The sequence below is a fragment of the Morus notabilis genome, unplaced genomic scaffold (genome assembly GCF_000414095.1).
Source record: "Morus notabilis unplaced genomic scaffold, ASM41409v2 Scaffold1169, whole genome shotgun sequence".
NCBI classification, from domain to species: Eukaryota; Viridiplantae; Streptophyta; class Magnoliopsida; order Rosales; family Moraceae; genus Morus; species Morus notabilis.
Genome location: NW_010357151.1, coordinates 108765 through 123387, shown reverse-complemented (window position 1 = coordinate 123387; position 14623 = coordinate 108765). Strand labels below are relative to the sequence as shown.

At 36.3% G+C, this 14623-nt stretch overlaps 1 protein-coding gene across 2 annotated transcripts; it reads left to right on the top strand.

Annotated features, from left to right (window-relative positions):
- The first annotated feature begins 413 nt into the window (after positions 1–413).
- LOC21392284 (transportin MOS14) lies at positions 414–11311 on the top strand. 2 transcript variants are annotated; one of them, XM_024167042.1, is made up of 27 exons: positions 414–625; positions 1263–1340; positions 1455–1517; positions 2061–2108; positions 2196–2342; positions 2478–2609; positions 2706–2746; positions 3016–3107; positions 4125–4252; positions 4780–4855; positions 5007–5127; positions 5206–5296; positions 6337–6418; positions 6799–6881; positions 6982–7101; positions 7458–7509; positions 7717–7872; positions 8256–8379; positions 8489–8570; positions 8652–8740; positions 8823–8897; positions 8970–9024; positions 9505–9624; positions 9709–9801; positions 9891–10036; positions 10243–10420; positions 10528–11311. In XM_024167042.1, exons 1-27 carry the CDS (start codon positions 503–505, stop codon positions 10804–10806), a joined length of 2874 nt encoding a protein of 957 aa, XP_024022810.1. In that variant the 5' UTR covers positions 414–502; the 3' UTR covers positions 10807–11311. The 2 variants fall into 2 exon arrangements, with proteins under 2 accessions (XP_024022810.1, XP_010087738.1); XM_010089436.2 differs by having other exon boundaries at positions 8489–8740.
- Positions 11312–14623: the final 3312 nt, after the last annotated feature.

Genomic DNA, 14623 nt, shown 5'->3' with positions numbered 1-14623 from the left:
CAAAGTAATATTTTTTGATTAGAATATAAAATCGAGTTTTTGCTGTTCAAATGTTTCTGTCCATCCTCCAACGGAGATTTCGACACTAACAATCTGTCACATAGGACCCACATCGAATTCCCAGCTCACCTAATCAGACGCCACGTGGTCCTTAGAGAATACATCTTCCTCAATTTTTTTTCGTTTAAAACGAAATATATAAAATTGACGAGTTTATCTTTTTATCGGAAAAAATATAGCTCGCATTGACCAAAAGAGTCAAACTCGCTCTCAGATCGGACGGTCAAGAATTCATTCTCCCCGTCACTGATCAACCCCGACCCTTCCCTCAAGGCCTCACTACGGGCGCCAAAAACCCCTCTTTCATCAAAAAAACCCCCAAAAAATAGAAAGTAGAGAGAGAAAGAGAGAGATAAAGAAAGAAACAAATCCAGGAAAAAGAGAGTTTTTTGAAATCTTTGTTCTTTTTTTTGTTCGAACTTGGTTTGAGGAAGAAGCAGCCATGGAACTCCAGAACACAGTGAAGGAAGCCCTAAACGCTCTCTACCATCACCCCGACGATGGTGTCCGTTTGCAAGCCGATCGTTGGCTCCAGAATTTCCAGCGCACTCTCGACGCCTGGCAGGTAACTCCACGATTTCCTTTTTCCGGTCGATTTTCCCGGAAAGTTTTGATCGATTGGATTCGTCGCGGAGTTCGATTCGTCGGTTTTGGCGTTCTTGAGCTTCAATGAGATTTTGGATTTTTCTTTGTCTTTCTTGATTTTCTTTTGAGTTTTGCAAGTCTATAAGCGGGAAGTGAGTTGTGGCCATTGCCAATGGGGGAAGTTCGATTTTTAGGGTTTATCTTTTGTGTCTTTGGTTCAGTAAGGGAGTATAAGACGGCGTTTGTTTTGGTTTGATTGCTTGTCGAGAAAATGTTGGAACGGGAAAACAATTTGATTGATTTTTGTTGTGGAGATTTAGGGCTATTTTCATTGAGGATATCTTTTTGCAAATGCGTTATTTCAGTAATGTTCTGTTCTTTTTGGCTGAGAAAAGTTTAGGAGAGAGAGGGGTTAAATGCTTGATTCTCATTTATATGAGCAACGGAATATTAATCAAGGAAAGAGTTTTGAGCTGGAAACTAGTTTGATTATGCAATTTGATATTTTCCACCTACTCGGGCATTGCTGTTATGGTGAATGCTCTAAGTTCATATGTTGATGTAGTATCTAATTCTTTCATTTTCATTTTTTTTTTCACTTTCTTTTTATAATAAAGGTGGCTGATAACTTGCTTCACGATGCCTCGAGCAATCTAGAAACCTTAATCTTTTGTAGTCAGACCCTTCGGAGTAAGGTAAGTTTCTGATTTTTCTACATTTAATAAGTGAAGGAATTCAAAAGGTTCAAATTGTGAAAACCTAGTGTAGGGGGTGCGACTGTTGGCTTGTGCTTTGTGATTTTGTTCTAGGTACAGCGCGATTTTGAAGAACTACCTTCTGAAGCTTTTCGGCCATTGAGGGATTCTTTAAATGTAAGTGAGTATTTGTTCTCAATTTAACCCGTCGAAGAAGGTTTGCTTTAAGGTTTCTTATTAACGAAAAAACCCGTCAAAGGTTAGATTTTGTGTAGATTTTGCTAAATTTTTATGTCAAGCCGATGATGTATTATTATATGAACAGTAAACTTCTGAACTTGTGATTTATCACAAATTAAAAATACAAAGGATGTAAATTGCTGTTTTTGGTGCATGAAGTCCTTGAAATTCTGTCTTTTATGTATGCTCTCTCATGTTAGGCATGTTGCTTTTCTCTTACAAAAGATAGGATACATTTCGTTGTCTATTGTATTAATGAAACTAAAACCTTTTGCTAAATTTCGCTTGGTTCTGAATTAGGATGAGCTAGTGTAAGTTGCTGCCTCTTTGTAGTTTGCATTTATCTTCACTTATTTAGTTATTTTATGAAGAATGACTGCCATTTTTTTTTTTTTTTTTTTTTTTTTTATGCATAGACTTGATATGTTGCAATGAAGTTTTTTAATCATTTCTTGCAACACATGAACAATTTGGGTGCAGAATTTATTGAGAAAGTTCCACAAGGGCCCTCCTAAAGTCAGGACGCAGGTATTGGTTTGAAGATTTCTTGCATGCATGTTCATCCTATACCTTATGATCTTAGAGGATATTATGCTCAATCATCTGGATTTTTAGATTAGCATTGCAGTTGCTGCCTTGGCCGTATATGTTCCGGCAGAAGATTGGGGGGATGGGGGTATTGTAAATTGGCTTCGGGATGAGATGAATATGCACCCAGAATATATACCAGCATTCTTGGAGCTACTCACGGTTTTACCTGAGGTAGATAACATATCTTCTGAATAAATGTCCTATATTTTTTTAGACGTATATCTTTGGAGCTTTTGTATATGCTCTTATCAAAGTGTCTGATTTTCACTTCATGCCTTTCTCTTCTTGTTTTATTCTTATGATCAGGAAGTATATAACTATAAGATAGCAGCTCGACCAGAAAGACGCCGCCAATTTGAAAAGGAGCTGACATCACAAATTGAGACTGCTCTTAATATCTTAACAGCTTGTCTGAACATTAATGAACTTAAGGAGCAGGTCGGCACTTTTCCTAGTTCATAACGTGGTTAGTTATTTATTCTTTGGCCGTTGCAGCGTCCTTTTGATAAAATCTCAACTTAATTGTTATTTCAGGTTCTTGAGGCTTTTGCTTCTTGGCTTCGACTAAAGCATGGGTATGACTTTTTTCCTTTCTTGCTTCTTCCCGTTCTCATCATAAATTTCAACTTCATTTTTTGCTTCTTGCTTTTAGAAAAATGTTTCTGTTACAAGTTTGGATTCCTTATATGTATCAATCTGTACAGAGGATGATAAGCATGGTGTACGGTTGATTATTTCCTTTATAGACTACATATTATAAGTGTGAAGCGTAGCTTTCTCTTCTATTGTGAAAACAAGCTAAATTAGTGAACTTGCGGTGAATAGTTGAACTTGCTCGTTTCAGGATCCCAGGAAGCGTGCTTGCATCTCACCCATTGGTGCTTACAGCTCTCTCAAGCTTGAATTCTGAAATACTTTCAGAGGCATCAGTAAATGGTATTATTTTTAAGGATCTAATTTTCCAAGGAAACTTTATTCGTTTACGTACCTGTGTAAACGTGTGATCATTTTAATGTTTTGAAGCTCTACGATACATTTTAGTAGAGTTAAAATAGAATCTGTTGGTCCTACGAAGAACTTCAAATCAAATATGCAGAGGATTTGTTTTGGAAATATTTATAAATCTGAAGATATTAAAAAACATGATGAAGTTTTTCTTCCTTTGACATCTTTCCCCCCTCCCCGGATCCATCATCTTCGAGGAGGAGGAAAGAGAAGTCAAATACTTTTATGGAAGACTAGGGATTGCTAATCCGCCTACGCGGGAAGCCTTCTACCTCTCAGGCTAAAGAGGAAAGATAGCCCTTGCCTTCTAATACATGTCACATTGGATTTGCTAGTATTCCTACGGGGCTTAGTATTCCGAAGAGTCATCCTAATCCATGTTGCTAATGTTCCGGTCTTCAAACAAGAACTAGGGGGCTCGTTCGACCTGACGCTGGTTAGACATGAGGTCGAAGATGTCCCGTTTCGCCCTATGGCACTAAACTTAGTGTCCATATATTGTCGCGGGAAAAAGGCGCTCAGATGCGCTTACAGTCTTATTATTGTATCCTACCAGGAGGACTCGAGGGGCCTTTCGGCGCCAGAGCCATAGCAAGACCACAGCACTCTTCCAGAGTTTTCTTTCAATCTTATCTAACCATTGATAAGATCTAGAATTCTTAGGACGATGCAGTGTCCTATATAGTTAAGAATACCAGCCTATATAGTTAAGAATACTTTAACTACTCTTTCCTATATAGTTTAGAATACCAGTCTATCTTTGTCCTCTCTCTCTCTCTCTTTGTCCTCTCTTTCTCTCTCTCTCTCCCCTTTTCTTTTCTAATTATTAATTTATTATTATTATTTTTTGCTTGATGCTTGAACTTCGATAGTATAGCTATGTAGATATGAAAACTCTGTGACACGTTTTCTTTGTTTTCTACTGCCTGTTTCTCATGTTCTTTGCAGTTATTTCTGAGTTGATACATTATACAGCAGCTGGGAGCTTCAATGGCGTTCCTGCTCATATGCCCTTAATTCAAGTGATTGTCCCACAAGTAATGAGTCTGAAGGCACATCTTAGAGATTCTTCAAAGGTACTGCATACATAGAGTTTAGAAGTTTTCTTTTGTGGGGCCTCGCTGAGTGCCTAATCGATCAAAAACATTTATACATTAATACAAAATAATGTCAGTGGATTGTTGATTTTTTACAAATATGTTTCTCCTATGTCCGATTAGGGTAGGTGCTAAAGGCATAGATGGCACTAATACTATTTATTGGCTGCCAATCACATTGATGTTGATCTCCCGATCACATTGATGTTGATCTCCCAATCACATTGATGCTTGTCTACTTTTCTTAAATGTTCATTTCCACTTCACTAATCATATTAGGGCTGGTGCTAAATGCAAAGATGGCACTAAATCTAATATATTTATTGGCTCCGAACATTGAAGTAAAACTCTGAACTCCCAAGCACATTGATGCTGATGTACTTTTCTTGGATGTTCATTTCCAAGGGCCCCTGCCCCCTGTATACTAAGCTTGTGTCCTGGAAAAAAGTTAAAACAATTGTGTTCCTCAACTATTCCCTATTTCTAATTTTTATTTGCATTTTCAGGACGAGGAAGATGTGAAGGCCATTGCTCGATTATTTGCTGACATGGGTGATTCATATGTTGAACTGATTGCAACTGGTATACTATTATTAATTACCATTCAGCATCCCCTTATTTATGCTTCTAATAATAATTGGGTGCTCTTTCATCTTTTACCACACATTATCTGAAGGCCAGGCATGCGAAATTGCTCTTGTAACACGTTGAATATCATGTACTTTGACTTCAGGTTCTGATGAATCAATGTTAATAGTGCATGCATTGCTGGAAGTTGCTTCACACCCAGAATATGATATTGCTTCAATGACGTTCAACTTTTGGCACAGTCTTCAGGTGAACTTGACCAAAAGGTGAGATGTCTAGAACTGCTCATTCTATCTACATTCAGTTAGAACAGAATATTGAATATAGCTATTCTCATCTTGTAGGGTTTCATTTGGTAATGAATCATCCATTGATGCTGAGAGAAATAGAAGGCTGCAGGTTTTTCGTCCAGCATACGAATCACTTGTATCCCTAGTGAGTCTTTTCTTTAATGTTTTAAATTTCAGATTTGTGAAATCAAATACCTAACATCTCCAAGGAATATTAGCTTCTGACGCCATAGGCTTAGCTTCTTCGGGCTTTATGGTTGTAAAACAATGTTGTGATAGTCTATCTTTCATTTTACAAATTTCATTGTCCTGTCCTTTTTAGGGAAGGTTTTCAGAATTAAGGAGGCTTTGATTATTATCTTAAGCCTCGTTTGTTTCGCTCGTTCGAGTTGAGAACTCGAGTTAAAAAAGTGAATTCATGTGAGAGAAAACACTGTAGTAGAAAAAGTTGAATTTGTGTGAGAGAAAACATTGTAGCAAAAACATAAGTTGTGATTCAAACTAGTGAAACGAACGTGGTCTTATTGATCCTAAAATTCCCTGTGATATTGTTTAGCATGCTCAGTTTCATGAGGATACAAGCACATGCACTTCAGTTTTTCTCTGCATTAATCTCCTCCTCTTGCTTAGTATTTTGGAAAAGAATAATTACTTAAACCATGGATCTATTTTCTTAAACCATGTATTAATCCCCTCCTAAAATTCCCTGTTATATTGTTTAGCATGCTCAGTTTCATGAGGATACAAGCACACGCACTTCAGTTTTTCTCTGTATTAATATCCTCCTCTTGCTTAGTATTTTGGAAAAGAATAATTATTTAACCCATGGATCTATTTTCTTAAGTAAACTTTTAAGTTTGTGAAGTGGAAGATTAATGGGTTCCTCATTCATGATGGAAAAGTTAATATATTATATTGACAAGTTCCTGGAGCAAAGGGTAAACTTAAGTGGTAGGCAAGACAAATTCTTTTATTTTACTCCTTTTCCCTTTTATTTTTCTTAGTTCTATTGTTTTTCGCTTGGAGGATACCTTATCCTCTTCCTTGTAATTGATTAAATAATCGATAAAAGGAGTTTGTATTATCAAATAAAAAAAAGTGGTAGGCAAGACAATAGATGCTAATTTTCCCATATCATTTTTATGTTTCTTTAAAAATTTCAGCACCTATGATTTCTCCGCACAGGTAAGCTTCCGAGTTCAATATCCTCAAGATTATCAGGACCTTTCATACGAAGACCTCAAGGAATTTAAACAGACTAGATATGGTAATAGCTGGATGTTTGTGCATTATAGTTTATTATATTGAGATTAGAATGCCACATTTTGTTTTTATTAGTCATGGCTGATGGATGAGTATTGAGATTTCTAGTTTTCCTCTTCTTGAGTTTTTGTTCTCCCTCTAGAATTCTGTCTTTGCTATCTCTGTCTCTCTAATCTCTGGAAGTTCTATTTCTCTATATCAATTCTCGCTCTTTTCTAGCTCTTGCTACCTCTGATTTCTAGATGTTCTATTATCACTCTTCTATCTTTGCTTATCTCTTTGTCCTGCGTAATCAGTTTTAATTTTCTTAGAGAAGCACAATATGGAGTAATGTGAAAATGTTGTACGTAAATTCAATTCTGACGTAATCTATATTGTTGCCAGCCGTGGCAGATGTCTTAATTGATGCAGCATCAGTTCTTGGTGGTGATCCCACGCTTAAGATTCTTTACACCAAGCTTTTTGAGGTGTGTAAATTGGTTTGAGGCCATAAAATACTTTCTGATTTCCATCACGTGAAGCGTATCACCCTAATTGACGGTCTAATGTTATAATTATTCATCCAAGGCTGTAAGCCGATACAAGAATGACGAACACAGTGAATGGCGTCCAGCAGAGGCTGCTCTATTTTGCATTCGTGCTATATCAAATTATGTGTCAGTTGTTGAATCTGAAGTAATGCCGCAGGTATGGCGTAAGAGAAACCCACCCTCATGCATGCCCTATTCTTGTTGCCTAATTTACCCATGTAGTATGTTTCTTAGGATTTGTTTCTTGCATTAAAATATATTATCATATTGCCGTTGCAAGCCCTAACAACCTTTGTGGCTTATCCATCTGTTATTGCTATTCATGAAAAATGCCAATTTTTTTTCTAATATTTTCTCTGGAATGCTTTGGTGTCTTATGACATAAAGGTTGCAATGTGATTAATGCTTCGCCTGTTGGTGGCTATAATTAACTAATCTTCTTGTTTGATTTGTGCACTCTATATGCTCTTTTAATGCTAACCTTCAGTTTGTGTTTTTGTTTGTTTTGTACAGGTTATGAGTTTACTTCCGAAACTCACCCAACATCCCCAGCTACTCCAGACAGGTAATGCAGTTTTTAAAGTTCAAAAGCTGCACACTTTTATTTTCATTTATTTTCCCCTATCCCCTCCCTGGCCCCAGCTGAGGGAGGTCAAGCTTGTCTAAGCAAGTGGTGAACAAGTCCTTGGTATGAAAGTGCTACTTATAAACATTGAATAGATGGAAATTCCATTTTTGTTTTTCTTCTGTGCATGATGTGTACAAATTCCAGTTTGCTTGACCATTGGAGCATATTCAAAATGGTTTGATGCTGCTTCTAGCGGACTATCTATATTGCCTTCAGTTATAGAAATCCTCATGAGTGGCATGGGTACATCTGAAGATTCTGCAGCCGCTGCAGCCCTAGCGTTTAGACATATCTGTGATGGTACATAGACTCTCTCTCTCTCAGTGAATACTTTCCATTTTTTGTTATCTTCTCAAGGACCAAGAAAGTTCGAAAAGAAAAAGAAGAAAGAACAAGAAACTAGCATTTGAGACGCCAGACACACCAAAGATAGCAGAGTGCCTATTAGTATGATATTAGGGGCTTTGATTGTTCCCTTCATACGCCAACAATATTAGTTTTCCGTTCTGTGATCATAGTTTTCACCCCATAGTTTTCCTTCTCCTCTCTTTGCCGAAAAGAGCCAAAAAAAAAAAAAAAAAAAAAAAAACCTATTGATATAGTTCTGATTGGAATAATAATACGTCTTTTTGGAAAGACTGCTGTAGTAGTTTTGATCCGAATAATAATTTATCTCAATGTAGATTGTCGGAAAAAGCTTTGTGGATGTCTGGATGGCCTCTTCAACATATACCACACGGCAGTGAACGGTGAAGGTAGTTATAAAGTCTCTCCTGAGGACTCGCTGCATCTTGTTGAAGCATTAAGGTAAACTGCTAGCGATGACTTTTGAGATAAGTGCATTGGTCACTAAATCAGGGTTTTGCCTTCAGCACTTTGCTTGTGGTTATTTATTTACTTTTCCCCCAAATTCCAGCACGGTTATTACAGAACTTCCTCCAAACAATGCGAAGACATATCTAGAGGCACTATGCTACCCGGTTGTTTCTCCTCTACAGGTGATTTTCATTTCACGTGTGGAACAACTTATTTATACCTTCGTTGTAGATGAGACTACTGATTTTGTTGTGGAAAACCAGGAAATTGTCAACCAAGGCCCAGAGGTTTTAAATAAGAAACCTGCTCGCGAGTTAACAGTTCATATTGATCGATTTGCCTATATTTTTAGGTGTGTTCTATATCCCATTTCAATGTCCTTGTTTTCTGTGTGATTTGGCATGTTCTTTAACATGGAATTAATCAATTCTCAGATATGTATATCATCCTGAAGCAGTAGCTGATGCGATTCAAAGGATATGGCCAATTTTCAAAGCCATCTTTGATCTGTGAGTATTTATATAGAAAAGATGCTTTCTGGGTAGTATAGTATAACTTATGTTCTGATTTATTTGGTGCAGCCGTGCTTGGGACATGCGGACAATGGAATCTCTTTGCCGTGCTTGCAAATATGCGGTGAGTTTGCTCAATTTCTTGACTCTGCCGTGTTATCTAAGTGAATTATTAGGCCCCGTTCGTTTCGCTAGTTCGAATCACACCTCAAGTTTTTGCTATAGTGTTTTCTCTCTCAAAAATTCAAATTCAACTTTTTCTACTACAGTGTTTTCTCTCACGTGAATTTACTTTTTAACTCAAGTTCTAAACTTGAACGAGTGAAACAAATGGGGCCTCAGAAACCTCGCTATGCATACAGGTGATATTAAGGTCTATCAGTTCATTTCTTTTTTTTTTTTTTTCTTTTTTTCTTGGTCAACTTGAGCAATGAATCCACTAAGGCAAGCTTTGTAATTTTTCACGAAAAAGAGATCTCTTCATTTTGTTTCTGTCATTGCAGTACATCTCATGTAATTCCCTTTTTTGTTCTAATACCTAATTATATGCAAACCCTCTCTTTTTCATTACCCATTGATTCTGAATAAATAATTGAAAACTTAGGTGAGAACTTCTGGGAGGTTCATGGGAATCACAATTGGAGCTATGCTAGAAGAGATCCAATGTCTTTATCAACAGCATCACCAACCATGCTTCCTTTATCTCTCTAGTGAGGTTATAAAGGTATAATTTTCCTCTCAAGGTGTGAGCTACTGATGTTCACAAACGTATATTTTGTGAATTTATGCATTTAATCTTGTGATGCAGATATTTGGCTCCGACCCAACATGTGCTAATTATTTAAAAAGTTTGATAGAAGCACTCTTTATTCATACAACACGTCTTCTCACAAGTATTCAGGTGAAGTTTCACTGGGCAGTATGTCCCTTTCCGTTCTGATCTACCAGTGGCTCTGCTGTCATTTGATTATACGCGCATTTCTTTTGCAGGAATTTACCGCCAGACCAGATATCGCAGATGATTGTTTTTTGTTGGCATCAAGATGCATTCGTTATTGTCCTCAATTATTCATTCCATCTCCAGTATTTCCATCACTAGTAGATTGTTCAATGATTGGGATCACAATACAGCACCGGTATGCTTCTTTAGGTCTGCATACATGCATACATGCGTGTGTGTGCAATGAAACTTTTGCATATGAATTTGTCATTCTTTAATTGGTGAAAGCCATTGAATCTATTTATTCTAACTTAATCAGTGGTCATTGATGTGGTATTCTGTGCATGTACATTCTCCAGTTTTTAGCGGGGACTGACATTGTATTGTTTTCTTGGCTTGCAGAGAGGCCTCAAATTCAATATTGACCTTCTTATCGGATATCTTTGATCTTGCAAACTCTGGCAAAGCCGAACAGTACTTACCTATAAGGGATGCTGTTATAATTCCTCGAGGAGCCGTTATCACGAGGGTTTTGGTTGCTGCACTAACTGGGGCTCTTCCAAGCTCTAGATTAGAATCGGTAAGTAATTTGTGGCCATATTTTCACCCTTTATTACGACAACATTGGCAATGGTCTTCCCTCTTTTCTCCAAACGTGTGCCTGAAAGTTCATAGCGCCTCTCTCAGGTAACCTACACACTATTGGCGCTAACCCGAGCTTATCGGGCGCAAGCAGTGGAGTGGGCCAAAGAAAGTGTCTCACTAATTCCATTGACGGCAGTAACGGAGATCGAGCGTTCCAGATTTTTGAAAGCATTGTCGGATGCCGCATGTGGAGCTGATATTAATTCTTTGACGGTTCCGATCGACGAGTTATCAGACGTCTGTCGTCGTAACCGAACAGTCCAGGAGATAGTTCAAGGAGCTTTGAGGCCTCTTGAGTTGAATATAATACCTGTATCATAGGCATGATTCGGAGTTTTACTACACAAGAGGAGGCCATTTTGCCAGGCCTCGCCTCGCCTGCCGGTAAAATGAGTTGGGCGATTGCGTATTACAGTATTAGCCTTTTTATTTGTTTGTCTTGTAATTTGTTGTGATTCTCCAATTTTTAAAGAGAATCATTGGTGGCCCTTTCATATTGGGTAATTGGGTGAGAGTTGATCAATTCTTGTATCTATGTGTTGATGAGTTGTGGGATCTTTGAGTGGGTTTTCCTTTCTCTTGGCTTTGTCATTTTTTGGGGATAAAAAGATCACATGGTATAGAGCTGTAGATTAAGGTGATGAAAGCATTTTTAGGCTTCCATAGGAGTGTTTCGTTCTTATAGTCTTGGATTCTTTAAAAAGACCCTTTTGCTAGTTGCTGTACAAATTACAGAAATTTTGAGTCTACTTTGTTCTGGTTATTTTTATTATTGTTAGAAACGTTTGTATTGCTTTTGTAATCAACTGATTTAAAGAATTCCTTTCCCCTGATATGGTTGATTTTTTTGAATTAGATGCTTTGTCGGGGTACTGTGCTGTTGGGAGTATTATTATTATTATTATTATTATTATTATTATTATTATTATTTTCCGTTTTGGCTTGAATCGGTCAACTGGGCGATTAACCTTGTAAACGAAAGTCAAGACTTTTTTTGTTGATGTTTGTTTAGGATTGAGCTCATACGTTCTCTCTATTAGAATTCCATTCTAATAGGATTACGTTACAGTTAACTGTAATATTGACGTTGCATGGGATTATTAGAAGGATACGAAAAGGAACACAAACACAGAGACACATGAATTGATTCTTTGCTCATTGTCTTTTATCTTTTTTTGTTAAGAAATAACTCTTTTACTCATCAAAGCTAAAAAAAGAAAAAAGAACGTCGTTATTGAAATTCAAAGCAATTTCCTTTTTTGACGAATGGTAATATATGTAATACAACAGTGTCTTTTTTTCTTCATTTTTTTCTCTGAAAATAAACAAAAATAATAATAATAATAAACCACAGGGTTTTGGCCATTTTCAGTGGAGAAAGCAATGACACCTTCTGAAACCTTGGCCATTCTTCGTATAGGGGTGATTAACGATCTGAAATATTTAAGATTCGATTTAAATTGAGATATAATTTTACGTGAAAATTATAATAAAAAAATTAAATATGATTATTTTACAGAACTTTTTATTATAATAATATTTAAATTTTAAATTCAAATTAATAAAATGAAATAAAGCCTTAAATTTTGTGTCACGTGTTTTCCACATGAATCAACATTTGCCAAAGCATGTTAAACCATTACATTTTTTGACACGTTGCCAACTAAAATTAAACCCGGTAAGGCCATTACTGACTAACGGTGAATGAAGTCAAAATCTAACTAGTTGAAGAAGTTTAGTGCACAACCTATATACAATATAATATACAACCAACACATATCAATGATATCCATGTGAAACCATAGGGTATGTACATGTGGACATAAATGTTGGCCCAATATGAAGCATGGGAGGGACCATTCATGTTAGAAGTCACTGAAAGTAGATATTGCTAGCTAACCGATCCTATTGATGGGAAAATTTCACCAAATACTAATGTTAAGTACATTAGAAAATGTTGCCCGTAAGTTGTTAGTTAAATAAATTAAAAAAAAAATTGTATATTTACGTACAATATCGTGTGTCTTCACTAGGCATAACAGAATGTACTATTGATTCCTACATAAATCCTACAAAAAATCACGTGCGCTAAGATAGCTTAGATCTTGTTTGCCATGGATGATCTTACTATTAATTATTATTAAAAAAAGACTGAAATATTATTTGATTACATTGCGATTATGCATCATACAAGTACTGATAATAGATCTGTTCTTCATCTTCTTCTAAAAAATTATATCCTTGACGAGAATAGCATGCAAGATTTGAAGGTTATATAAAGAGGAAAGGTAAGAAAAAATGCAAGAACAGGTTCACGAATATAGTGGAAATTTATTGAAGTTATATTCATATATTCATACAAGTCAGAAAGGAGTGTCATGATCCAACCTCACAAAAGATAACTAGTAAAAAATATAAGCTATTAAGTCCACATGTCAAACATTAAATGTAAAAAGTGATAAAGAGAGTAACGAAATGAGTAATACTAGTATTTTTCTGATCATATATATTTCTTCAAAAGTACTAGTATTAAGAACATCATGGTCAACATAGTTTATGGCCACCAGAATGTTAGTCAAAATAAAAAAGATCCATTGGCATGCATAATGCAACCCTGAAAGGTCTATTTTTTACGTGTGTTCCCGAGAGTATTACAACACTTTCTGTAATAATGACGATTAACTATAACGATTATATACAAAAACGTCAAAGCAATCAAGTAGGAAATAATATTGCAGAAACATAAAGAACACTAGGAATTTATATTGCAGTTCGGTGCGCACATCTACAATGAACAATTCACTAAGTATCAAGATTACAAATACCAATAGGACTTATACACCCAAAGACTCCGTCATTGACATTGTTGCCTCCGTATCAAATCTACTTAATAGCCTTGTCCAGCGAGCACCACTCAATTGCACGGCAAAATCCCTTCGGTTGACAGTGTGCTTTCTCCCAAAAGCTTCTAATCATTCTCCCGAAGGACAATCTTCAATCAATACTTAAAAACTCACTCTCACATAAACCTTTTCTGAATACTTCTATAAAAACCATACTCCAAATGTATCCTTTGATTACCCAATATTTTCTTTTTTTCAAGGCCACATATTCACGTACACTACTTATGTATATATAGCAAATTGCCAGAGTGACCTGTGGAAAGATCGATCTCTGGATCATATGAAATGCAGTTCAGTTGAATTCATGTGAAAATAGAAAGAAGAAAACAAAGAAAGAAGAGCTCTTCGAATGAAAAAGACAAAGAAAAAATGTCTTAGTTTGCTTATGTACCTACCTTTGTGAAGTACGTGAAGATCTCACCAATATGATTTAATGTTTGAATCATATATATCTAAAGAGATAAATGCAAGCTTCAATCTTTCCACATGATTAGCTTCACGCAATCAGCTTCTCACGCCAAGAAAAGTCTCTAGCTCTCATGCAAGGTAAGTCTCTAATAATCAATTCTCACATACCCAAAATACAATTCACACACCCACTGATCAGTACACTTTTTTTAAAAAAAATAATTCATCCAAAAACTACAATCAGCCCGTGCCTTTTATGTCACTAGAAACAACCCATCACACAATCAATATAATATTCTTTTCTCAAATAATTCTCCCAATTATTCTCTGAAATTACCCAAAATCTGATTCTCATCAACAAAAACATTCTATATTCGGAACAATCAAGCAACCAAAATCACATATAATTTTCTCCATAAACGTCAGTTACCAAAAGTACATGTTGTTAAATTTTTACAATAAATGCCAAAAAAATTGCCAAACTCCTAAGAAACCTCTTTATCAAGGTGGGGGGAGGAAATCGCCAGCTTGATTTTCACAGGTCCACCTATGTACTGACAACTGAGAATTGCAGATTTCTTTTTCCGTGACATGGTGGTGTGGAGGAGCCTTAACCTTTGAGTAAGTTCTTGGATGCGTTGCCGGATAAAAGTAGATTGTCAGGGTTGTTGGCAATTTTCAATCATGCTTTGTAGGATGAGAAGTTGCACACCATGATCCTTAGTTTATTTGGTGAAAAAGCTCCATACTTCTACTAGATGATCACAGACAGATTGTAGATTTTGGCCAGCAAGAAAGGAAAATATGAAGCTCACAATGGATTCAAC

Excerpts from the sequence above, each read along its gene's own strand:
- LOC21392284 (XM_010089436.2), top strand. The coding sequence starts at position 503 with ATGGAACTCCAGAACACAGTGAAGGAAGCCCTAAACGCTCTCTACCAT. Across the intron at positions 2,343-2,477 it reads TACTCACGGTTTTACCTGAG|GAAGTATATAACTATAAGAT; the intron begins GTAGATAACATA and ends TCTTATGATCAG. Across the intron at positions 6,882-6,981 it reads TTTACACCAAGCTTTTTGAG|GCTGTAAGCCGATACAAGAA; the intron begins GTGTGTAAATTG and ends TATTCATCCAAG.